Genomic DNA, 27,883 nt, shown 5'->3' on the forward strand with positions numbered 1-27,883 from the left:
TTAATTAAAAAATTATTAAGCTGCTGCTTTCTAAAAAGCAAGAATAGCTAATTATATTTTCCGTGTATTAAATGATCTTCAAATCCATATCCTTATAATATGATAAAACTATGAATCGATAAACTCATTCCATCATTTCTCATCTGGTAAGCTTTCCAACAATACATAAACACAAGTGCAACAACTCTTCCCTGGGATTTCAGATCATACTGGATAAAAATTGTCAATTTTCTCATATGCACATCAAATAATATCCCATCTTAAATTTACATGCATAGCCGAATGTGTATACTGACCGTAAAGGACGAGAGCAATATTTACGAAATGCAATTGATCTGCAACTTCGTTTTTCTATCATGGCAAAGGCACAACACAACTACATTACAGGACAACAACACGCTCTGTAATCACAAGCAATGCATCATAGGAAAAAAAGAGAGCCCACAATCGCATCAAAACTCGAAAGCAGTGTTCGCAATAGATGATAAACCTTACAATCTCTCCAGATGTGGCGCAATATTTGATACCCCATAGTCTCTTGTATACTTTCTCTACAAGGTTGTCTCTGTAATACTTTCAGCAGGGGTACAAAAGGTCATATATAACAAAGATTATAATCCATCTCAGACACTCAACCAAACGGAGAAGGAACTGGTCCTCCTCCGGCAAGAGCATCTGATCTCTTGATGCTTCCCATTCCGCAGACAATGCAACCAGGTGCAGTCACGGCCGAAAATTTGGCTCCACAGAGATCACAGACATCATATCCAATAGTTGACAGCCTGCTTAAGGTGCCAGCACAGAATTGTGAGGGATCTTCCAAAGGATCAATGGACTTGTTTGTCAAACCCCTCTGAACACACAGGTCGATCAGGCTTCTAAATTCCTCCTGCTTGTTTGAAGGTGCTTTAGACAACAGTAATTCTAACATTTGCTTCGAATAGGCATAATTTTGTACATCCATGTTTCTTTTGATGGCAGTTCGAATGCAATTTATTCTGTGCTTAGCTAGAAGTGGCAGGGAACCAAGATGACGTGAAAGTCTAGCCATCTCATCTTTAGCACTTATTGCACTCGGACCATGGACTTTCTGCAGACGTCCAATTTCCTGCAATAATAAAGGTAATACAATTCATCAACCATCCACTGCATTACTAAACTATAGAGTCGAAGCAATTTTGAAGGTTCATGTCTAAACAGAGAAAGCCAACATTTGTACACCGCAAGGTTAAAGACTTTACTGTACAAGTTTACAAAAAATAGATTCAGTTTAAATAGTGTAGATAACGATTTATTTTCTGTCTTGCAGCTTAGATCCAACTAGTACCCAATCTCAACAAACAAGCCTGTGATTTGTGAATTGTGCTGTCAAATAAAATAACAATCGATAAGGAAAAAACATGACATTTTCTTTGCATATATTCAGATGAACTGCTTAGAATGTGTAGTACAGGCCCAATTCGAGTTTGGATTGACCTGAATATGTATGTATCATTCAAAAAGTTTGAATCAACTGGACCCCTTTAACCTTATAATACAGAGTAACCTGTCTTAATTTACCCTGCTTGGTACTACAGCTTATTTTACCCTGCTTGGTACTTCAGCTATTCAACAGGAGTCACCTGACATCACTTACAGCACATCAGGAGTCTTAACACGGTTATTATGTTTATGGCCTAGAGAAAAAAAAAAAACGTGTGTACATTTTTACAATAGGTCCATCCTATCGTACTTGCGTTTAAAATTGAATAATCGTTCAAAATTGAATAATTGCATTTAGTACCCGGAGAAGAGTGACAGCTATCTTGTATTGAGCACAGATTGTTGCTTGAGCTTTTATATCGATTCCACGAGATTGTTCCTTAGCTAAGGCAAGAAAAGCTTCATCAAAGCAAGACAATGCATCTGAAAGATTATTTTGCTCCAGGTGAGCGAGTCCAGTCTTGAAACATACAGAAGCAGCAGCTCCACGGGGAACCTGTCAGAAGATTCATGAGATTAGATTGGAAACAATGATGAAACAATATATATGCCCAGCAGGTTCAGAGAAAAGCTAATTCCCTAGTTGTGTCATTATCCAAAGAAATAATCTATCATGTTCATAAGCACACTAGCTAAATCAAGATCTTTTCTCAGGCAAATTGTACTAATTTCTCCTCCAGCAACTGAAAAATTATGACATGAAAATTAAAAAGGGTGTATTCCATTTTGTTTTATCTAGACGTAAGTTCAATCCAGATCATCTAATTCTCGCAAAACTACCCAATTCTTCCCTTGACACTCATGAACAAACAAATATTTCAGAACACCATGGAACCTCATGTCATTCAGATATCGCTGCATGTTTATTTTCTACATACCTGTCCAGGATGCACAGCAATTTGTTGAGAACCAGTTTCTGGAGGCTTCCCTGAATCGGGAGACTTTGGTGCTCCAAGTATGCTAAGATCAAGAGGTTGGCTAGAAATTTGAGCCTGAGTAGCCTGTAGCTGAGAGTCAGGTATGACCACAGCCTGAGATGAGGATTGTGGTGGGACACCACCATCAGGAAGTCCTATGGACTCGATGGAAACAACAGGTTGTTGAATGGTTTGAGGGGGAATACCACCTTGAACACTAGCATCAGCTTCAAAAGCACCAACTTGATTAGGAGTTGTCTTAATATTTTCAACCCCTGGAGTGTACTTAGAGAGAAAAGTTCCAGCAGGGGGTAATCCCGCAGCCACTTGAAGGGATGGAATTGTATTCTGAAAGAAATCCTCGGGAATAGGTCCTGCTTTAAGTCCCCCACTCACAACGCTACTAGTTGGCTGTGAAACGAGTTCAGGTTGAGTCAATGTATCTGTACCAAAAATGTCACCAGGAGTTGAAACAGTTGAAGAATCTGACCCTGTAGTTGCTGGAGGCAGGGAAAAATTCTGGCCAAGATCCTGGCTTCCACCAGTTGAGGACCTGGTCCTTGTAGGTGGAGCTAACGCTTCACCAAGCTTAAACTGTCTAGTGGCTTCCTTAATCTTATTCACATCCACAGTAGAAGAGGCAATTGGCTTGTCCCGTATTTTTATGTGTAACTTTTTTATTTTGGATACTCCTTCTTCATCACTACTGCTGCCATCGGCAGCAGTTCCATACATGGATTTCTTAAATTCTTCTTCTGCTTTGGCCTGTTCATCAGCAGAGGAACTGACAAGCTGTTGGTTAAGGCTTTCCAGACCCATCAATGAATCACCTTTGGTATTACCAACCACATTCGACTGATGATTAGATACAGATTTAACAGAAGATGCTTCAGGTCCATTTATTTTATTATCATTACCTTTAGGCATGAAAACCTTAACCAAACCATCTTCCCTCACCTCTACAATATTGCCCCTTCCTTTGATTGAGCCTAAATACACACCAATATGATCTACAATAATGGATGGTATTGTACCATCATCAGTTTTCATGTATGGTGTCACCTCTGCAGCAAGCTCCCACTGAGGTATATCTTTCACAGCAGTAGGTGTTTTAATTTCCCAGTTTCCACCACCCCATTCAGGTCCTTTAGGAACCATACTCTCAGCTGCAAAGTTGGCAAATATACCTTGTGTCCATCCAGTTGATCGAATTCGTAATATCCTATCACAATATCTCCTCAATTCCGAGTCAAGACTTTCTTCTTCCAATTTCTGAGCAAGACGCCGCATGGCACTTGGATTAAGGTGGCATATAAACAGATCAAGCATACTTTCATGGTCTGCTATAACTTCAAATGTTTCTTTTGCACTATCAAATTGACCAAACCTGAAAATAACCTTCAATTAGAGAAGTAACAAACTTGTAGATCATGACATTCAAATAACTACAGTACCAACTGCACGCCAAAACATAACATATGGAAGCTCCAAGTTCCAACATTCACAAAAGAGATGCATGTCACTAGATCAAGCAACACATCTAAGCTATAAAATGAAAGGAAAAAAACACTGATATAAGCAACATACAAGATAAACATCTAAAGCCAGAGAAAGCCAATTTGAAGTATTATACAAGGAGTACGAGGCAATCAATAACAACCAAAAAATCAATCAATCTAGAAACAAAAATAAATAGAAGTCATAATATAATAACCAAACCCTTTCCATTTCATCAATGCTACTCCTATACAGGTAACAAATGGATGGACTGAATAACAGAAAAAAGAGAAGCATGTGTAGAAAATCATATTTTGATGAATTTGCCTCCAAACTCATAGGCGCATGAACTGGAGTTAAATTGCAGAATCAATGAAGAAGATGAGGTCAATGTGGAGATGACGACCTCGATACCACTTGATGGATGTTGAAGAATTGGTTCAGTATCGTATATGGAGATAATGCAAATTCCTAGAAGGATTAGACCTAATCTAGGGAAGGAGGCTAGAAGAAGCTTTGAGGATAACCTCTAGTCGGTGACTCCCAAGAAAAGTAAAATCTGGAGTGATCTCAACATAGTTTTACTAAAAATCCAAGAGTGTCTTTACAATGGTTGTTAGAATATAGGATGATAGATTAGATGGGTTTAGGAGTTAGGGGTGTGGGAGTGTCGGTTGTAAAAGGGAAAGCGGGTCAGAACTGCTATAAATAGAACTCTAGTAACTCTGTAGGGATTATGGAATATACTTTGTGTAAAGTCAAGCGTTTTAGCTTGTAGAGAGGGGTTATGCCCTCAGTCAGGGAGGTTATGCTCCCAACTCTTTCTTGTACATAGGTCTCTTTTACTGTGAATAATATAGAAAACCCATTCTTTCTTTCTATCTCCATCTTTTGATTGTGTTCTTGTTAGGTTCCAAACCCAAGAACCTAACAATGGTGCAGACCCTTCTATTTATAGGAATGAAGGCTCCTCTCTACGCTAACTACCCTAATTTCATGCCACAATTCACGGATCAGCTAACAACAAGTGGCATACAACGTGTTTTAAATTGACATCACGTGAAAAAAAATGAGGAAGGTTCTTTTGGAAAGGCTTCTTGGAGGAAGAGATCAATAGCCCTGCCTATATAGTGAACTCCGCAACCTGGTCCTGCAAGAAGAGCTCAGCAGCTCAGCTGAAACAATACCTCGACAACCCGACCATGAGGAGAACCCAGCAACCCGACCATGAGGAGAACCCAGCAACCCGGCTTTTTAGCAACTTGGCAGCTTGGTCTAGGATTGAGCCCGGCAACCCAGCTGAACTTCAAGGCAACTCAATCCAGGAGCCTGACAATTGGCCTTGGAGCCCGGAAGCTCATCCCAGGAGCCTGGCAGGTTGGCCTAGGAGCCCGGAAGGTCAATCGGGAAGCCTGGATGGAAACAAGAGAACTCGGCCAGATGCAGAAAAGCTCGGTTGGAAACATATGAGTCCGGCAGCTTGTCCAAAAGTACAAAATACAAAGAATATGAAAGAAAACTTATACATTTCTACACTATTTGTATATTTAGAAACAAGGAGACTAAACCCAAAAGTACAAAATACAAAGAATATGAAAGAAAACTTATACATTTCTACATTATTTGTATATTTACAAACAAGGAGACTAAAGTTGGACTTATTCATGGACCCATATTGTAAGCCCTTCGGGTGATATTCATCATATTTGTATCCTTATTATATATTTCCTTGTCATATTTATACCTGTCCCTTTACCTTAGCTAAATATGAAAATAAATCGCCAATTATAAGATATTGAAATAGATCCTTAGAGATTATAAGGAAATGTGAAAACTTTCCTAAAAGATAATCTAAGATATTCTAAATTACTCAGAGATATCATCACAAGAATGTGAAATGAAACATTATAAGATATTTTTCAAATTTCGATTCTCTGCCAAGTTTTTTGTGTTGTCCTTCTACTGAATCTTTAAAATAGATTGATGGACACTGATTTTGATGTTTTAATATACCAACATTAATGTATTTTAAAAGTTTAGTAGAGGGACAATACGAAAAACTCGAGAGAATCTGGACTTATTTTTCATATATTCTAACAAAAACAAAACCTTAACATATTAACAAAGATTAAAATCTTCAAGACACAGTTCAAGCTAATAAGGAATAAATGAAACGTACATCATAGTTCAATAATTCCTTTATGTACAACAGAAATATCAAAAGCACAATCAAATTTCCAACTTTGCCTACCTGATACAGGCATAACCCAACTGCCTGAACCGGTGAAATAAATGAGATGTGGGGGGGCATTTTGGGTAATCTCTGGAACGCAGAAATTCATCTTTCAAAATAGATAAAGCAGTGGAAAAACGAAGAGCTTTCACAGCATAAACTCCACGCATCACCTGTGATGAAAATACTCACCTGCTCATATGTTCAAATAAACCAAAACGAAAATGCTAAGAGCAAGGAATTATGTTGCTTACTTGAGTGAACTGTGGACCTGATTGTGACAAAGCCACGGCTAAATCTCCACAAACAGGAGATCCTCTAGCAAGAATATCCAGAGACCTTGGTGTTATGCGCAAACTGTCAAACCTGCACTCCAATAAAAGATTACAGTGTAAGTGTTACAAGCTTTCATAAATTTATGAAAAGCAAAGTGTTTTTGAAGTCTACAACCTGGATTTTATACCCATTAGATACGATTCATTGTGTAGTGTGTATATATATATATATATATATATATATATATATATATATATATATATATATATATATCAGAAGTTTGGTGCCACTTAAAAATTTATACAAAATACAGTGTGAAGTGTCTCATTTTTCCAGGTTACTTAAGTCATGGCTCTAGATCAAGGTCAAACCTCAGGCACTGCCTCCCCTTGTTCTAACCGCATCAACTATATGATTTTTATAATCTGTTGTAATGGTTAAGGTCTTCACCATCCTTAATCATCTTGTCTTGTGAAGGCATAGTAGGACAACAATCAGAAACCAATTAAAAAGCCAACAGTAGTCATGACTCACAGTCATGATTTTCATGAACTAATATTTAAAAAAAGTGGTACCTAAGCCTCGACTTTTATACATATAACTTCAATAACACAGAAAAATTACTAACATCATATTGTTTTACTATTTGATTTAATTAAACCAATTTTCAGTAATAATGTTAAATAACTTTTAAGTCTAACTCAACCCGACAAAAAGTGAAGGCATAATAGGACAACAATCAGAAACCAATTAAAAAGCCAACAGTAGTCATGACTCACAGTCATGATTTTCATGAACTAATATTTAAAAAGAGTGGTACCTAAGCCTCGACTTTTATACATATAACTTCAATAACACAGAAAAATTACTTACATCATATTGTGTTACTGTTTGATTTAATTAAGTCTAAGTCAACCCCACAAAATCAAATTGTAAAGTGAGGTTTGCACTCACTTATATACTATGAAACCATCTTATCTCTAATTGATGTGCAACACACCCTCATCGGTGGTCTGGTAACGGGTGAAACAATATGTCCAATAAAGAACAAATCTCGCTAAGATAGACTATAACAATAACTTTGATACTATGTCAAGAAATGAATTTTAAGCCTAACTCAACCTCACAAAACTGGCTTGTAAGGTGAGATTTGCACTCACTTATACTATAAAATCGTCTAATCTCTAGTCGATGTGGGACTTCCAACACTAACTTCCAACAAAATGGAAATATGCACAGCAAACTGCACCTGTTAGGTAAAGTTACCCAAATATTTCCACTATTAAAACATAAGTTAAAATTTTCTTATTTTAAAGGAAGAAAAGAAGGAAACCTTGATGTTATTTGGTATAATATTTCTGACAGGTCAAGCTTCTGCTCAAAACTTAGCTGCATTGTGGCAAATCCAATAAGAATTGGTTCAAGAAGACCAACAAGGCAGCTTTTGATCTCAACCCTCTTCTTCTGTCTAGGATTTATTTCCGTGGGGTTAGCAAGCAACAACCGGTCATTCAAAGAACCAACCAACACTGCACGAGAAACTCATAAATAGATCAGTAGGACTGCACAAAGAAATGTACAGTAGTTGAAACAAAAATAGGATATGCTTATCAAATAATTTATGGTTACAGATTAATCCTAGCATGCGGCAAGAAGAATTACCCGCATAAGGCATACTGATTGAGAGGATAGGCCTAACTTTTCCATCCCAACCAAGTATACTGATAGTAGTAGCAGTAGAAAAAAGGAGGGCCGGCCCAACCCACAATAGAGATCTAAAGTGAGTATGAGTTAAGGTTCCCACAAAGAGAATATGTGAGACAAAAAATTAAAATTAGGAGGGGAGAAATTTTAGGAAACCCTTTGGTCTATTAGTTTGAAGCAGAGGCAGGTAAAAAGAGGTTCCAAGAAATCCTCCCCCTCAATAGAGAGGATGCTATGCTCCCTCCAATCCCCCACCCCACCCCACCCCGCCCCTCCCTCTTAACAAGTCAGTTCACTAGTGTAAATAAATGGTTTGCTCTTGTAGAGAAATAAGTATAAAGGATATTGGAGGAAGTCCCTTATTAAAATTTGCAGAAGTGGCAGCAAGTATATCAAGGGCTGCTGAAACAATAAGGACTCGCTGTGTTGTTAATATTCCAGCAACGTATCCCCTAAGAGTTTCTTGCCAGTGCACCTGCCAAATTTGAAAAAACACATATTAGCACCTAGCAGAACAATGTAACAGAGCTATTTGATAATATTTCCACAAACAAGGAACCCTATAATCACCTGAAGCAAGAATGAAGGATCGAAACAATTTTTATTTTGGATGGGTAGGGGGAGGATAGAAAAGGCTCATTAGATCCTTATTGCTCCCATTCTTACTTTAAGAAATTAGACAAGTTTTAATTCAACTCCACAAAATCAATTTGTAAAGTAAGGACTATGAAAGATTTATAAGTTTTATTTAAGTCACATCTCTAGTTGTTGTGAGACTAAACCACTATTAAGACTGCAATTAAGACAGTCCACAAAAGAGATCACAAAGTTAACATCACTTTCTACCATTCCCCCAACCCCCCAAGGGTCACCAGCTGGAGTGTGACAACTAGTAAAGTAAGCACTACCCAAGATTATAAGTTCTATTTAAATCATATCTATGGTTGATGTGGGACTATACCACTCCTATAGAGACTCCAATTAAGGCCGTCCACAAAGAGGTTCCAACCACAGTAGAAGTTACTGCAGTTAACGTCACTTTCCAACACTCTCCCTCACTTAGAACCACCAGCTGGAGTATGACAAATGTAGGTGTCCCAACAATGGATCTAAAATAATACCATTTATGATCTGGGTGAGTCAATTTTATGGTTTCTTAGAAATTGGACTTAAAGTTTAACTCAACCCAATAATACTCACTTCAAAGATGAGGACTGCTCAAGCCTTATAAGCTCTATTTAAATCACATCTCTAGTCAATGTGATACTAAGAGTGCCTAAGAGTTGCATCTTAGTGGCTATAGTTTATGATGCTTAACTTAGCCTTTCTAGTCAACCTTTCCATACGTAGCCCTTCCCAAACTAAGGGTGTTTAAATTTCAGGCGGCTTTCCAACCTCCTAATGCCTAGGGCTATAGACCAGAAGCATAAAAAACTGGTAATACAAGCGGTCAAACATGGATCTATAATTGGCATCCACTCTTATACTATAATTTGACCATAGCTCTAATTGACATGAAATCTCGAAAACACACTTTAACATCAAGAGAATTGAACACCTTAAGTGTAGAACTAGATAATTGTGAGTGGTCCAATAATCAATGACCCAATAAGCCTAAGAAACCTTGCTATAATAGATTCTAATACCATCTTACAAAGTGAGTTTTAGGCCTAAACCAACCTTATAAAATTTATTTGTAAAGTGAGATTTACATCCGCTTATACACTATAATGTGGTCAATAAATTAAGTTGTAAGGTGAAAATCGTCCAAACATTATAGATTGTATTTAAGTTATCCTTAGTCAATGCAAACCTAAACATACCTATGAGTCACACGTAAGTACTATAATTGATGACACAGGTGACCAAGTGACTTTCTAACATTGCAATATAAGTTGTATTAGTAATTTTTTACTAGAAATTATACCCACAGACAACTACCCTCCATATTGTTTCAATGAAAGGAATTTTGCATATACAAGACAGGAAACATGTAACATTGAAAAATCACTCTAAATGTCTACCAGTGACAACCACCTTAAAAAGTCCTTTAGCATAACACAGAAGTATCCAAATGAACTCTAAGGCCAAAGAATCAACCACAAAATTCTAGCACTTTTTTCCAACAAAATACCCACAGAACTACAAATTGAAAACATAAAACCATTTTAGCATCTCTCTCTATTGGTTCCAAAAGTTCTAAAATTAAAACTTTTGTTTGGAGATCCATGAGGCAAACCCAACCTTCACCAACACATAGAATACTAAACAATTTGTTTCCCTCTTTTTCTAACTCATTTTCCAACTATTTTCACTTAACTTCAAAGATGCAGTTATGAGCAATTTGGTAACCATAATTAAAAAATACACTTCTAAATGATACCTGAAGCACAATCTCGTTTCTTTTCAACTTAATTAACTTTTTCCCCTCACTATTGGTTGATAAGTACTGGCCATTGGCAGTTGAAGTTGATAGACGGTAACCTTGTATGAGCTTCGCTATTCCAATTTTGTTTCCATGAGTAGCAAACATCAAAGATGAATCTACATTCACAGAAATCACTTTCAATACTTAATGCTATTCTAATTTCAACAAGTGACAACTATGTGTCTGTTAACGGATAAATAAATGGATTCACATATGGTTGAGATATTCAAGCACCTAATGGAGTAGAAAAGATACGATCAACTTCAGTTTCAAACATATACGGTATTGGGCCACGAATTGACCCAACAGTTGTCTCTGCAGTTGCAGTTGCAGTTGGGTTCTCTTCAAAAACATTTTCATTGTCCTTAGCTTCTTGAGAGGCCCCTCCTGGTAGAGTATATACACTCAATACTGTTTTGTCATCATCAAGGATTGCAAACTGATTTTCATTGGGGCCAACAAATGCTGCATCTCGACCTACAAGACAGATACTTGAATTATTAAAATGTAACAGATGACCGAAACCTGACTGAGAAAAAAGCTTACTCCAGTTAGAAATACCTTTTACTGTGCTGCTTTTACTGTTTGCTACTTGTGCATCACTATTTTCCCAGTAAAGCACAACTTCATTTGTAGCACCACTAAATTCATAAACTACAAGAAATAACCGCTGCCTTTTACTGTGTATCAGGTATTTTGCTCTGTACTCCACATTTCCAGGAATCTATAGAAAAATAATGAATAACATTACAAGGATGAATTTTCCAAATTTGCATAATTTTTCAGTTGAAATATATAAATACTTCCAGCATATCAATATTATGTAAAATGAAAATCTCCACAAAAAATCACAAATACAGAATGATGTTTGTCAAAAATATCTCTATGTTACCGAAGTATATAGCTTCCGGTAGATAGTGTCAGATCCAGAAGAAAGATTATGTGCCATAAGGTTCAGTCCATCCATATAGTATGCCCTGACAGGATAATGCAGAACTCGGTTTGCTTTACTAAAGAAATTTAGCTCCAAATGAAAAGGCTGGCAGTGCACAAATGGTGTCAGTTTATTGAACAGAAAATATAACAAACTTTTCAAAACAAACTGTTACATGAATCATACCTCGTAAACTGGAAAGTCCTTCAGATGATGCTTGTTATCAAGAACACTGATAAGAGGCAAGCGTGATATAGGAGAAATTTTTGCATGGCCCTCCATAAAATGCTACAAAAATATGTAAAGGTATCATTCAGAAATAATTGACGTAAGAAACTCTTAGAATATTTATCCTATTTGTCATTCTTACAATATTTACTCTATTTATCATCATTGTAGTGTGTCTAATATACATAGTAGTAGTACCTAGGTATGCACCTAGGTCAAGGGGCAGACCTGTAATCTTCCATGTACTTTTGTATCAAAACTTTCTTATATATAGAATGAGAGAGAGGGATCTTTCAAGTCCTCTACAATGTTTTACAGTTTCAATCTCAAGTTGGTATCAGACTGGGTCAATCCTACTCTGGTTTCTGTCTCGTAGCATATGTCTTGTGCTGTTTTCAGTTGTATGCGGTTGTCCAATCCCTATCTGCAGTTATCCATTGCAGTTTGAAGCTCTTCAATGTTGTCAGCCACTGTTCTTCACTATTTCGCCGTTGTCCACCACCGTCCGCCACCGGATCTGGTTCACCTCTCCGTGCGATGACCACCCCTGCCGGTGCCAGGGTCCCGTTCTCCTTCACGCGCCGCCATTCACTCCATCTTTGTGCACCGCGAACAAGCGCATACTATTCATGCGCCGCCCTCTGCTCGTCTGATTGCCATCACGACACCTCCACAGTGGTCACCGGTCCTTCCTCTCCCCGTTCTGACCCTCAAAACTCCTCTTCGAAAGGGTCTTGAAGCTTCCCTTGAAGAAAGTTTGTCTAAACCCTTAGGGTTTTCTAGCTCCTCGCTGTTGCGGTTTCTTCTTCTTCAGAAATGGCATCTAGCAGTACTCTTTCATTCTCCGAAAGTCTATCAATTATTTCCGAGAAGCTAAATGGAAAAAATTATCTATCATGGTCTACTGCCATTGAAATGTGGTTCTTTGGGCAATGGCATTATGACCACCTTGAGCAAGATGGAAGCCATGTGCCTGTAGAAAAAGCTGATCAATGGAAACAAGCAGATTTCCAGTTGTGTGCTCTGTTATGGCAATCAGTGGAACCCAAACTTCTTATATCTTTGAGAGCTTTCAAAACTTGTCACTCCTTTTGGAAGAAAGCTCAAATCATCTATGCCAACGATATTCAAGGTCTCTATGACACGGCAAACAAGCTTGCATCTCTTAAAATGGCAAACCATGATATGGTGTCCTTCACGGTTGAAGCTCAATCTGTTGTCGAAAAACTAAGGATATTTTAAGAAGCGGACTCATTTGAGGATATCAAGAAGAAACTAGACAAATATTACATGGTGTTAATCCTTTGTACCCTACATCCAGATTTTGATCATATCAGATATCAACTTCTGACAAGTCATGAGGTCCCCTCCATGGAAACATTGACCACTCGCCTTCTCCACGTCCCAGTACCTCAAACTCAAGAAGCGCATGAACAAGTGGAACCATTTGTCATGGTTGCCACACGAGGAAGAGGAGGACGCGGTACTAGAGGAGGAGGATGAGGAGGTCAGGGACGTCCTCAATGCACATACTGTAAAAGGATGGGTTACACTCAAGAGAATTGCTACTCCTTACATGGTTTCCCTTCCAAAACCACCAATATTTCGAAGACCGAAACTTCCACTTAATATCAAGAGTATATCTAAGGTTAAAGTCTAACAGCTTGGCACAAACATCTCAATCTCACAGTACATCAACAACTTGCATTTCTCAATCCATGGAAAGTCAAAATTCATGGGTAATTGACTCAGGTTCTTCTGATCACATTTATGGTAATACCTCTTTGTTCTCATCCATTTCCTTTCGAGAAAAACCTCATTTCATAACCCTTGCAAATGGACCTAAAACTTCCTCAAAAGGAGTCGATCATGTTTCCTTGTCTCCCTCTCTCAATCGAAACTTTGTCCTTTATATCCCTAATTGTCCTTTTAATTTAATTTCCCTAAGCCAGTTGACCAAAATGTTAAATTGTTCAATAACCTTTGATCACAAATCTTTTGTTATATAGGAGCGTGGTTCGGGGAGAGAGATTGGAGAAGGATATGAAGTTGGCAAATTATACCATTTTGGATCTCATCCAAGGGTGTCTTGTGTTGTTGCTCCTAATCCTAAAGTGTTACATGATCGACTTGGCCATCCTCATTTGTCCAAATTAAAAAAATGTGTCCTGAACTAAGTGGTCTCCAGACCTTAGATTGTGAGTCATGTCAACTAGGAAAACAAATTAGATCTACCTTTCCAAAAAGTCTCAATCAATATGTAATTCTAGTTTTTCAATCATCCATTCTAATTGTTAGGATATTTATCCTATTTTATCATTATTATAGTGTGTCAAGGGTTACCCTATTTATCATGATTATATTGTGTCTAGGATTATCCTATTTATCATGATTATATTGTGTCTAGGGTTACCCTATTTATCATGTATTTGTGTATTAATTTATTCTTATAAATAGAAGATTGTGAGAGGGATCAATCAAGCCCTATAGAATTATTTTACAGTTCAATCTTAAGTTGGTATCAGAGCGGGTCGATCCCGCTCTAGTTTCTGTCTCGTAATATATATCTGTCTGGCGCCACAGTTCTTCGTCGCCCGCCACCGTCCGCCGCTGCCCGCCGCCGACCACCGTCCACCGTCGGTCACCACCGTGCGTCGCCGGCCACCGTCGCCGCCGGCCACTGTCGTCCATCACTGTCACAGTTTCCTTCATCTAAACCCTTAGGGTTTTCTTGTTCCTCGCTAGTACTATTCGTCTTCTTCAAAAATGGCGTCTGGCAGTACTCTTTCCTTCTCTGGAAGTCCATCAATTACCTCCGAGAAGCTAAATGGAAAAAAATTATCTGTCATGGTCTGCTGCCGTTGAGATGTGGTTCCTTGGCCAAGGGCATTATGACCACCTTGAGCGAGATGGAAGCCATGTGCCTACTGAAAAAGTTGATCAGTGGAAACAAGTAGATTTCCAGTTGTGTGCCCTGTTATGGCAATCAGTGGAACCCAAACTTCTTGTATCTTTGAGGGCTTTCAAAACTTGTCACTCCTTTTGGAAGAAAGCCCAAAGCATTTATGCCAACGATATTCAACGTCTCTATGACACTACGAACAAGCTTGCATCTCTTAAAATGGCAGACCATGATATGGTGTCCTTCATGGCTGAAGCCCAATCTGCTGTCGAAGAACTTAGGATGTTTTTGGAAGTAGATCCATTAGAGGATATCAAAAAGAAACTAGACAAATTTTACATGGTGTTGATCCTTCGTGCCCTACATCCCGATTTTGATCATCTCAGAGATCAACTTCTAACTAGTCATGAGGTCCCCTCTATGGAAACATTGACCACTCGCCTTCTGCGTGTCCCGGTACCTCAAACTCAAGAAGCGCATGAACTAGTGGAACCATCTGTCATGGTTGCCACACGAGGAAGAGGAGGACGTGGCACTAGAGGAGGAGGACGAGGAGGTCGGGGACGTCCTCAATGCACATATTGTAAAAGGATGGGTCATACTCAAGAGAATTGTTACTCCTTACATGGTTTCCCTTCCAAAACCGCCAATATTTCGAAGACTGAAACTGCCACTTTGAAGACTGAAACTTCCACTTCTATGTTTTCTGAGGATGAATATCAAGAGTATTTAAGGTTAAAGTCTAACAGCTTGGCACAACCATCTCAATCTCCCAATACATCAACAGCCTGCATTTCTCAATCTATGGAAGGTCACAATTCATGGGTAATTGACTCAGGTGCTTCTGATCACATTTCTGGTAATACCTCTTTGTTCTCATCTATTTCCTTTCGAGAAAAACCTCATTTCATAACCCTTGCAAATGGATCTAAAACTTCTTCCAAAGGAGTCGGTCATGTTTCTTTATCTCCCTCCCTCAATCTCAACTCAGTCCTTTTTGTCCCTAATTGTCCTTTTAATTTAATTTCCTTAAGCCAGTTGACTAAAATGTTAAATTGTTCAATAACCTTTGATCATAAATCTTTTGTTATACAGGAGTGTGGTTCGGGGAGACAGATTGGAGAAGGATATGAAGCTGGCGGATTATACCATTTTGGATCTCGTCCAAGGGTGTCCTGTGTTGCTGCTCCTAATCCTAAAGTACTACATGATCGACTTGGCCATCCTCATTTGTCCAAATTAAAAAAAATGTGTCATGAACTGAGTGGTCTCCAAACCTTAGAATGTGAGTCATGTCAATTAGGAAAACATGTTAGATCTTCCTTTACTAAAAGGTCTCAATCAATATGTAATTCTAGTTTTTCCATTATCCATTCTGATATATGGGGACCTAGTCGTATCTCCTCCTTTGGTTTTAAATATTTTGTTACCTTTATTGATGAATATTCACGATGTACTTGGGTTTATCTTATGAAAAATCATTCTGAATTGTTAGCTATCTTTACATCCTTTTTGAATGAAATCAAGAATCAATTTGGTCAAGTAATCAAAATATTAAGAAGTGATAATGCAAAAGAGTATTTCTCATCCTCCTTTTCTGCCATCTTGAGTTCCCATGGTATCTTACATCAGTCTACTTGTCCTCATACACCACAGCAAAATGGTATAGCAGAACGAAAAAATAGACACTTGGTTGAAACTGCTCGTACCCTTTTGCTTGGTGCCCATATTCCTGTCCATCACTGGGGGATGCCATCTTAACTGCATGTTATCTTATTAATAGGATGCCCTCCTCCTCTCTTAATAATAAAGTCCCTTTCTCCATTTTGTTTCCTAATGATCCTCTCTTTCATACATCTCCCCGAGTGTTTGGTTGTGTATGTTTTGTTCATGACATGTCTCCAGGTCTAGACAAACTCTCCGCTCGCGCTCTCAAATGTGTCTTCTTAGGCTATTCTCGACTTCAAAAAGGATATCGGTGTTACTCTCCTGAAACTAAGAAGTATTACATGTCTGCCAATGTCACATTCTTTGAACAGACTCCTTACTTCTCTCCATCTGTTCAAGATGTTTCTATCCTCCAGCAGGTCCTTCCTATTCCAATGGCTGAGTCAAATAGTTCCACTGTCTCTGTCATTCCAAGTCTTGATCACAATCCTTCTACACCTGTTTCTCCACATACTGAGATCATCCCACACAGGGCCCCAATGGATAGTCCACCTCCCCAAGACAATGGTGAATCTCCTACTTCAGATTCTTCTCCCTCGTCACCTCCTCCCACGCCTCCTGGTGCAAATGATTCAGCATGGCCTATTGCCCTCAGAAAAGGTACTCGTTCCACTCGAAACCCTCATCCCATTTATAATTTTCTAAGCTATCATCGATTGTCGCCCTCCTATTTTTCTCTTTTATCCTCAGTGTCCTCTGTTGTTATATCCAAGAATGTGAAAGAAGCACTTGATCATCCTGGATGGCGACAAGCTATGATTGCAGAAATGCAGGCTCTTGACCATAGTAGTACTTGGGAGCTGGTGCCCCTTCCCCCAGGAAAAAAGGCGGTTGGTTGTCGATGGGTGTATGCAGTTAAAGTTGGCCCTGATGGTGAAATTGATCTGCTCAAAGCTCGGCTTGTTGCAAAAGGTTACACTCAGGTTTATGGTCTTGATTATTGTGACACTTTCTCTCCTGTAGCCAAGATGACTACTATTCGTCTCTTCTTTGCCATGGCAGCCATTCGTTACTGGCCACTTCATCAATTGGATATCAAGAATGCCTTCCTACATGGTGATCTTGAGGAAGAAGTTTATATGGAGCAACCTCCTGGGTTTGTTGCTCAGGGGGAGTCTGGTATGGTATGCAAATTGCATCGATCTCTATATGGCCTCAAGCAATCCCCACGTGCTTGGTTTGGAAAGTTTAGCTCCATTGTTCAAAAATTTGGACTAAAACGCAGTGAAGCAGACCATTCAGTTTTTTATTGTCATTCTTCTCTCGGGAAATGTGTTTACTTAATAGTATATGCTGATGATATTGTCATTACAGGAAATGATGTTGTTGGAATATCTCAACTAAAAGAGTACTTGTGTAGACATTTTCAAACCAAGGATCTTGGAAGTCTCAAATACTTCTTAGGCATTGAAGTAGCGCAATCAAAAGATGGAGTTGTAATCTCCCAAAGGAAGTATGCTCTTGATATATTACAAGAAACAGGCATGATTGATTGTAGACCGGTAGACAGTCCCATGGACCCAAACCAGAAATTAAGGACAGAAGAAGGTTAATTATTTTCCGATCCAGAGAGGTATAGGAGGCTGGTTGGAAAACTGATTTATCTCACTATTACAAGGCCAGATCTATCCTTTGCAGTTGGAGTGGTTAGTTAGTTCATGCAGGCTCCATGTGTTGACCATTGGAATGCTCTCATTCGCATTCTAAGGTATGTAAAGAAGGCTCCCGGGCAAGGATTGTTATATGAAGATAAAGGAAGCATTCAGGTCTCTGGGTATTGTGATGCAGATTGGGCAGGTTCACCTATTGATAGACGATCTACTACAGGATATTGTGTTTTTCTGGGAGGAAACATTATTTCATGGAAAAGTAAGAAACAGAATGTAGTAGCTCGATCAACTGCGGAAGCCGAGTATAGGGCAATGGCATCACTAACATGTGAACTTATATGGGTGAAACAATTCCTTCAAGAGGTTAAATTTTGTGACATCCATACTATGAAGATGTATTGCGACAATCAAGCTGCTCTCCACATTGCATCAAATCCAGTGTTTCACGAGAGGACTAAACATATAGAAATTGATTGTCATTTTGTTCGTGAAAAGTTGTTAACCAAAGAAATATGTACTGAGTTTATTGGGTCAAACGATCAACTCGCAGATGTATTGACCAAGTCATTAAGGGGTCCTCGGATTGAGTTTATTTGTTCCAAGCTTGGTACATACAATTTGTATGCTCCAGCTTGAGGGGGAGTGTTAGGATATTTATCCTATTTTATCATTATTATAGTGTGTCAAGGGTTACCCTATTTATCATGATTATATTGTGTCTAGGATTATCCTATTTATCATGATTATATTGTGTCTAGGGTTACCCTATTTATCATGTATTTGTGTATTAATTTATTCTTATAAATAGAAGATTGTGAGAGGGATCAATCAAGCCCTCTAGAATTATTTTACAGTTCAATCTTAAGTCTAATATATGAGGATCTAGTCATATCTCCTCCTTTGGTTTTAGATGTTTTGTTACCTTCATTGTTGAATATTCAAGATGTACTTGAATACATTTGTAATAAGCTTAGTGCATATGACATATATACTCCAGCTTGAGGGAAAGTGTTTAGAATATAATTAGCTATTACAAATTTGTATGAAATTAACCGTTACATAATCTAGGAAATTAGGATGATTGATTCTTAATTATTAGGTGTTTTTATTATAATTGATTATGTAATATAGTATAAATACATACGATGTGGTATGCATTAAACATACTATACATTCAGAACATATACAATTCTATATATACTATAAACATATTTGAGCATATCATAACCTATATTTTTCAAGATGACACGAATTGTCGTGTCAGATACATGTACCAGATACTCGTATAGTATTCGTGCATCATAGATACAAAAGCCAAACTTTTGTGGCAACAGTCTATTTTTGTGGTTCTCTGGTGTCAATGGTAGCTGAGAAGGAAAGCTAGAATTTTCAAAGGCACGGTGATCTCAAGAAAATTTGGAATAGGATTACTTTCTTGGCTAGTCTGTGATGTTTTGCCAACAACTATTTGGAGTGTGTTCTCTGTTACACATCAAGAGAGATTGACAAGCCTATTAAATGACTTAATTCTAGATGTTTCTTTTGTTATTTCTTAAAGACAACTTATTGTCTTTAGTCTTAATTTGATAACAGCACAAGATCAGTTCCATATGCAACATAAACTCCAATTCAACAACAACAATAAATAAATAAAATTAGAAACATACACTATAAAGAAAAGCCTTCCTCGCAATATCTGATATTGTAAGATGCCCTTGGCTGCAAGAAATAGTACAGATATCAACAGTGACATAAGATCCTTACGAAAAAATTAAATTGAGCAGACTTTAGGGAAGTATCCAACCATTGTCAAATCTCAAACTGATAACTTAATGCTTAAGCTCAACAATTTTTTTACCAGAAGACTAAATTTCGAGTGTGGATAATGATTATGAAATAATAGATTATCTTGGACCCAACAATTAGACAGGAGCAGCAACTGATCCCACCAAGTCGTCCCTAAGGTAGCATGAACAGAACAAAATAGGACCAAAAGGAATGGAACACCGTTGCTTTGTTTATTTAGAACTATTTTGGGTATGCATAGAACAAAATATAACAGTGTCCTTTTTTCGCATTTGGTGCCTACTCAATATAATAGAACACTCTTTTCAGTTATATATGTTTCGGTGCCAAATTGAGTTAACGAGACTCATTACTACTTTTTGGTGAGCCAAATATTTTGTAATCCAATTCGACCTAACACAAATTGATAGGTTAAATGGGTTGACTTACTTAAAAATGTTTTAATCCAATTTATTTTATATATTTATTGCAGTACAATCAAAACTGATTAACTCGGCTCACTTTTGTATAACAACACAATCAAAGTGGTCATATATTTCTCTAAACATGATTATAAAGATAGAAATTGAAAATTAAAGTGTCATATTTTGTCAATAAATAAATTAATCATCCAAACTATTCAAACATTATTGAACAAAAAGATCAAATTGTCAACCTATATAATTATAAGTAGTAAATAATTATAATAAAAATATGAAAAAATGGTAAAAAAAACTAAAAAGTTGTTAGTGGGGTACAGGTCAACTTACCTTTAACCCAACTTGAACCCACCAAGTCGGGTTCAATTTAACTCACATTTAAAAAAAAAATATTTTCCAATTTAATCCGATCTGAACCCGTGGTGAGTCGGATTAGTTCATGGGTTTAAATCTATTTTGACATCTCTCTCTCTCTCTCTCTCTCTCTCTCTCTCTCTCTCTATATATATATATATATATATATATATATATATGTATCTCTATCTTATTTAAGGTTCACTAAAAATCAAATAGAATAGACACTCCTTTATGTTCCACTTTACAATGATCATAATATAATAATTTGAAAGAATGTCATAGGCTACTGTAACAACTTATGCATATATGACAACTTAATGCAACAGGAAGAAACAAATTTAAAAGATATTATAAAAAATAGTCATTAATAAAAGTACTGGTTTGATTTTAGAACATAAATGCATACAACAATTGAATACAAAAATAAATACTCTAACATGTAAATATAAATGTATTAGGTAAGAGATGAGAGAAGTGAGCATCAACTGTATTATTAAAACGGATAGTTAAGATTAAAATTCAAGAAAATAATCTTGACCATCTCTGTATGTTTGTTTGATCAAGATTTACTTCTTTTACCTCATGCTGTCACTACAATATATACGTATATATGTGTGTGTGTGTGTGGTAAAAACAGTCCCCGTTTTAAGAATGTAAGAAATATAAGTATAAGTCATACAACCATACATTATGATCAAGATTAAAAATTAGTTAGTGACCGTAAGACTACTTAAGAAAACTATGTGCATTTATCTTTTAATCCCAACCATTAAAACATGATTCCATTGTCTACATCTATTGTTTTCATTTCTCACAGTAGCAAGAGTTTTCACTTGAGACGTTCCTCCTAGATTTTGGGCTTAAGGTGTAATTTAACCTCAAAATCAATGTAAAAGTTGAGGACTGAAAAAACTTTATTAGAACCGACAATTAACCATATCTCTATATGATACAAGATCTCAACCCCTTAAGAGCTTACATCCCAGCAGCACACTCCAGAGACAAGCAGAGGTGCTTCCTCAAGTACATATGTAAGGCAAACAAGATCAATCCCTTAGGATCAACTCATCTATGAAAATGATATAAGCACATTAGAGTATATAAATGGGGTTCAATTCATTCTATGAGCTTGATTTTCAAGGTGAGTCACGGAAACAAAATTGAAAGATGATATTATAGAGCATATCCTAGTTGTTGTTGGACATATTCAACAATCTACAGATTCTCAATCTTCCAAACTTAACACGCAACTCAAGATGTTTAGTCCACACCATAGTGACATTGGCTAATGATATAACCAACTTAGTGCTTGCGTGCGTGTAACAAAACAAATCAGAAAATTTACAGTGCAGTATTTCAAATTTCACTAATTAAAGCACAATATTTCAACAACTTCAATACTACTAGATTTGTTGACCAAACCCATACGCTGATATTGGTATCAAGTTCCCTAGAAGGATAGCCAATCAAGACCAAACTCTTCAGAGTAGAATAGATATAAGCCTAAGTGGTTTAAGAAAAAGTTCTAATTCCCATTTCCCATATTCACTTTATTTCCTGTTTTAGAAGAGGAAATGGTAGAAACAAAATGAACTTTGAAAACAAAGTAACACATTTTGTAATTATTAATCAAAACATGAAACCAAACAAAATACAAAATAAGCCAAACACAGAAGAACCCTTTTCTAACTTACCCTTTAAGATGATGCTCTTGTAGTTGAGATTGAAGTTGATGGTCTGCTAACACTCCAGAAGAACCCAAGGCAGAAAGTTTTTCCCTTAAAACAGATGCTGCAAAGCACCTCTACCATCAGCATATCTTTAATGTTAATTATATACAAAAATAAAAGCAATTACCTGAAGATCCTCGTGCACTTTGTAAAACTGCAAAAAGTTGCTTTCTCCCTTCTCTACTGTATCTGGCCCTATTTTTTGAGCTGTCGGCTATTGTCACATTCTGTTAAAATAAACACCAATTTATCTTCCACATTCACATACAAGCAAGGTATAAACAAAGTAAGGTAGCACGTAACTGCAAAAACTAGTGCTGCTAAATTAAATTTTGGATGAAACTCTAAAGCTTTGATGCGTGGCAATGGATAAACTGTTTCTCCACCCTGTTGAGAAAGGATTCGAGGGATATCAATTGATTCAATAGCTGCATCATAATTTAATACATGTTAGCCAAACACTTATAGAAAAAAGAGTACAAGAATGAAGTATGACTAGTGTTATTATGTTCCTCACTATATATCTATCTATTAAAAGATTCTATAACAACAAGGAGAGAGGAAAAGTAGAAGCAGAAATATTCTGCATTGTAATTAAAATAAGCTATCAAAATTCAACACCAACAGGAAGTCATCAGGTTTTCAGGGTGAAGGCAGGAAGAGTCAATATAGCCAACCTGCAGGCTCAAAAAAATTAGCCTGAGTAGGAGGTCCATTAGGATTAACTGCAACACGTGTTTCCCAAACATGAAGATTTCCATCCTTAGATAGAGTTACAAGTAAGCGCAACATGGGGAGCCAAGCAACTGATGTTATAGGATGAGAACCAACTTGTTTTCTGAAATTTCAATAACAAAAAATGATTACATATAACCATAACAACAAGCCTAAACTCAAATATCTACATATAAACTCAGGATAATAATAAATAAGAAACCATAGGTGACAATGATACTAAGCCTCAGTCATGGTACAAGAAAAAAAGCCGATCATAGTAAATTACACTCACATTCCAATCATAATAGGTCTCTCAGTTGATACATCCCATACCAGAAGTGTACCTCGTCGATCCCCAACAAAAATCCATTCCAGAGTTGGATGAAAGGCAAATGCACCAGCACCAACAAGCTTTATGGTATTGTCAACTGAGTAGTAAAAACAATATAAATACAAAAAATATTAATATAAAGCATGCCTACAGGAAATGAATATGTAAGAAATCATCTTACGTTGTAGTGTGTAATGAACAGCATAGGTATGAATATTATAAGCTCGAATCAAACCTTCTGCATAAGCAACATACTGTGATGGAAAAACAATCCAGTCAAATTCAAAAAACATAGGATTGAAGTATATCATTAGCATAAGAGACTCATCACTAGAAGTGTCTTACACCAGAACAACATCACATGTACTTACAAGAAAACGTAATCTCCTAAAATGATGCACACTGAAAACATTACCAGTACGGGGAGACGAGGGTGACAAGCAAGGTTGACAACAGGCTTCTTCAAGTCTGTCTTAATTTTTGTGGGTGCTCTACCACCTTCTACAGTTCCAACAACTTCATTTGTGCAAAAAAATATTTAATAGAAACAATCACCATTAGTAACCAAACTAGTACAAACATATTTGTTTAAACACATTATAAGGCATATCCAACCTGTCACACTCATTCGTTTATGAAACCCAAAGAAAACAACAGGTTGTAGTGGGGTCAAAGCCATATGAACTTCTGTATCAGAAGAAATTTGCTCTGTCTTCTTCTCTGGTGAATGTAATACACATGTTTGCTCTAAGTCAAAATCACAAGACCGTATTGTACAATCCTACATATGTAAAAGAAACCAACAGGCATGATAAGAAGAAAAGAACAACCCAATCACAATATATAAACTAATACAGAATACAATTGAGGGGCATAGCTAAAAAATAAAACAGGAATAGCAAGTGGTCTTGCTTCCCAAGACCTAAGTAACAGAATATGAAACAAACGAAATTCATAAAAGATTGAAACGGATAAGAAAAAAAAAAGTTCAAATGAATAGGAGAATCTGTGTTTAAGCATTTTTTATATCTAAATGAGCAGTAATATTAAAATCAAAGAATAATTATAAACATTCTTTTCAGTGAAACTTCTTAATTTTAATTTTCTTTTCTGGATTTCATCAAGTCAAATGCTTCATCAGTTCAGTAAGATCCTAATTCCTAAAATGTTGTCCACATCATCCACAATACATCCATCAAGATTTTATTTGCATATTACCACCTCTACAGCAAAAAAAAATCAGAAAATAAAATCCTGAACATTTGTGTGCAAGAGAGAGAAAATTAATGGTTCTGAACAAACCACAATCTTTTTGCAAAACTACATCCTTCCTTCATAGTGAAAGCATGTCTACACTTTCCACTAAGAATTTCAGACACAGCAAAGGGATTATTTTGATGGAGGAATGAGGGCACATGAAAAGTTCAGGTATGATCAACCTGGAGGATTGCAATCACAGTATGCCCACTTGTAGGACTATAAGACATTCGTACAACAGGTGCCCCAATGTCAAGAGCGGAAATCTTGCTTCCTGTTAATGCATCAAATTCTGCATACATTGAAACAACCATCAAGTAAAACAGTTAAACCCAAATCAAGTCAACACACAAGGAAATGCATCAGGAAACAGCAATAAGTCCACTCAACTCAAACTCAAACAAGACTTTTAAATATGGGAAAACACTTTATTTACACAAGACAACAGATTGATTAGGATCCCGACTAAATTTAAAAAAGAAAAGACAATAACATATGCATTACTAAACCCATATTTTCTAAAAGTAGTTGACAATGACAGCCATTCGTAACCTATAAAGCTACAAACAATAGTTCAGTCTCTTATGACATTGTTGCACTAATCTATTTGTCCTCTAATCGACATAAGATAAGAGGATTTGATCTCTAAACATCTAAGATTTATTTTCTTGCAAATCCTATTTCAGTTTCTCACTTCATTTCACAGCAATGCTTCCTGCCCTGTGAATAAATTCTTGTGATAATCATGCACTCCTTCCTGACCAAATTCTTTGTTCAGACTACTGTTCTTGATCGGATTAAAACCAATGATTTACTTCAGATTCAAAGATCCCTAAGTTTATCTCCTGATTGTTGTGTAATGTGGACAGCTATTTGTTCTTGCATTGTTTGGCAGCTTCATTTTTCTAGAAAAATGACTTGGCTTTGGTGAACATCAGGTTTATCCCAAGAATCTTCAGCAGCCTTCTGCGCATTAATATCAAGGATTCAATAACGCTAGGCATGCTGTAAAGAGTTAATATTGTCTGAGTTGGCTATTTTTTGGTGTATTTTATTAGAAAGATATGCTAGAATTTTCTCTCGACTCTTTTATCGAGCTCATTAGGAATCAAGAAGTTTACTACCTTCTTTGCAGTATTGCATTTATATAGGAGTATATTTCATAGACCCTCCTCAGGTGTCTGGCATGCAATATTGCATGTTTTTCATCCATTTTTTTTATCTTTTCATTTTTTGTGACATCTTTTTTCCTTGATGATATTTTATCCTTTGCATTTGAATCTTTCTCAACTTTCATAATAAATCATTTGTTTATAAAAAAAACATTTGGTTACATGTCTGCTTGTCAAACCAGACCCAACATGACCCTTGTGGGACTCATCTATTACATGCATACATCCAATATTTAAAATTTTTTCAGCTATGGTTATGTTATAATACACCATTGACACTTTTAAAATTTGACAATAGAAGGTAAAGGTTGAGTCTGATTCACATTAAGCAACTTTCTTTAATAAAAAAGAAGCATATATATATATATATATATATATATATATATATATATACACATATATATATATATAGTTAAATATGTTTGTAGTCTTTGAATTTTGACGTGAAATTAGAATTTGTTCCTGCCTCAAACTTTGATACATTTTGGTCTATAAACTTTAAAGATGAATGGATATAGTCCTTTCAATCCAATTACGTTAAATTTTTTTTATGTGTCAAATGTTTTTTATGCTAGTATTTGAGTTGTTTACTCTGTTTGACATATTTTCATTTCAATGTCATTTGTTGAATGCATTTGACATGTTAAATAAATTTAGCAAAATTGGGTTAAATGGACTATATCCATTTCTTTTTAAAGTTTGGAAACCAAAATGTATCAAAGTTTCGAACAAGGACGAATTCCAATTTTATTTCAAAGCTCATGAATGTGTGTATATATATATATATATATATATATATATATATATATATATATATATATATATATATATATATACATATATATATAGTACTTTTCCCTTTATGCATAATTATTCCTTCTTTACATTGGCTAGGTCATCTCAACTTTATACTAATCTATAGCTTTATTTCTATGATTTTAAAAAATTTATTATTCATTTAATTAGAGAACATTTATTAGAAATTAAATATTTGCCCTCCCTTCCCTTTTTTCCTCAAAAACCTCACTCCTCAGCATATGCTTATGAATTTCCTTTTGAAAGATGTAAGGAGAAATTATCTATATGTTGTTCCAGAGGGCTCAGTAATAGCAAGTGTTGGCAACAAGGTTTTAAAAATAGGCGCACAACAGGAATTTTGGCTGAGATGTTAAACATCATGACAAAACCATGACACAATTGTAGACCTTTATAGGAAAATATGACATATACCAAAATATTACAAATCTAGGAGCTTGTGTTCGTTTGAGAGAGAGAGAGAGAAAGAATGTATGTTTCATAGTTCAAACTTGGATGCGGTAATATATGTAACATGAGGTGATAGTATCTGCTTCATAGTTCCTAACAAGTTGATTATAGATATACAGTAAAAAAGTAGTTAATTAACAACAGCTCAGGTATCACGGATCAAATCAACATAAAAAATAGTTTCTACTGGTGCGTGCCTTCAAAAACTAAAGTTTCAATTCAAATTAAGCCGCAGGAGCATTCATCAAACAACAAATATATATATATATATATATATGAGCGTTTGAGTGTCTGCTTCATAGTTCATTGTACGTGATTGTGAATACACAGAAAAACCGTTGTTAATTACCAACGGCTCAGATGTCACGGATCAAATCAGTACACAAGATTACTTCTACTACAGTGCGCGCCTTAATAAACTAGTGCTTCAAGTGCAAGTACCATCAAACGACCATAACAAGCACACAGTTAAACAAACTGAATTGCGAATTAACAAGGTAAACTAAGTTCCAGGAATCGAAAAGGTACGAAAAGAGATAGTGGTTGGTGTCTCACCGACGATGTAGGTTCCTATGGCGACGGCGACAAGAGCTTGGTGAGGATGGAAGCAAGCAGCGTGAGGCTGCAGAGGCCTAACGCCACGGCCGACGTGGCGCAGATCCAGGTGCTGCAGCGTCGTCCACTCCATGGATCGCGTTCCCAAACCAGCAACACTACTTCACCACATTCAAATCTTGTTTGCGCTTTTCGAAAACGCGAAATTGTGCTTTCCAATGCTGCAATTATCGATCTGCAATGGAGTGTGGAGAACCCAAGGAAAGATGAGCAGTGAGATCGCGGGACCGGGCGAAGTTGGGAAAAGCCTGGTGCAGAAGTTGGAGATGGTGAC

At 36.6% G+C, this 27,883-nt stretch overlaps 1 protein-coding gene across 1 annotated transcript; it reads right to left on the minus strand.

Annotated features, from left to right (window-relative positions):
- Window positions 1-166: 166 nt before the first annotated feature.
- LOC108322671 (uncharacterized) lies at window positions 167-27,883 on the minus strand. Its single transcript, XM_017554831.2, has 24 exons — window positions 27,550-27,883; window positions 24,739-24,848; window positions 23,915-24,080; window positions 23,715-23,815; window positions 23,481-23,553; window positions 23,261-23,396; window positions 22,929-23,089; window positions 22,555-22,679; window positions 22,379-22,478; window positions 22,216-22,312; window positions 19,607-19,658; window positions 11,658-11,759; window positions 11,430-11,576; window positions 11,099-11,261; window positions 10,772-11,014; window positions 10,493-10,653; window positions 8,456-8,584; window positions 8,068-8,185; window positions 7,739-7,934; window positions 6,384-6,495; window positions 6,148-6,302; window positions 2,361-3,786; window positions 1,784-1,978; window positions 167-1,108 (listed from the first exon to the last, which is right to left on the minus strand). The coding sequence occupies exons 1-24, from the start codon at window positions 27,680-27,682 to the stop codon at window positions 632-634; spliced, it is 4,878 nt and encodes a 1,625-aa protein (XP_017410320.1). The 5' UTR covers window positions 27,683-27,883; the 3' UTR covers window positions 167-631.

Source organism: Vigna angularis, chromosome 1, assembly GCF_016808095.1.
Source record: "Vigna angularis cultivar LongXiaoDou No.4 chromosome 1, ASM1680809v1, whole genome shotgun sequence".
In the NCBI taxonomy this organism is placed as follows: Eukaryota; Viridiplantae; Streptophyta; class Magnoliopsida; order Fabales; family Fabaceae; genus Vigna; species Vigna angularis.

Bases quoted from the DNA above. Each gene is read 5' to 3' on its own strand.
- LOC108322671 (XM_017554831.2), bottom strand. From the start codon at position 27,682: ATGGAGTGGACGACGCTGCAGCACCTGGATCTGCGCCACGTCGGCCGT. The intron at 11,262-11,429 runs GTAACATAGAGA...ATTTTTCTATAG, and splicing joins ACCGGAAGCTATATACTTCG to ATTCCTGGAAATGTGGAGTA. The intron at 8,585-10,492 runs GTATCATTTAGA...CAAATTTGGCAG, and splicing joins GAAACGAGATTGTGCTTCAG to GTGCACTGGCAAGAAACTCT.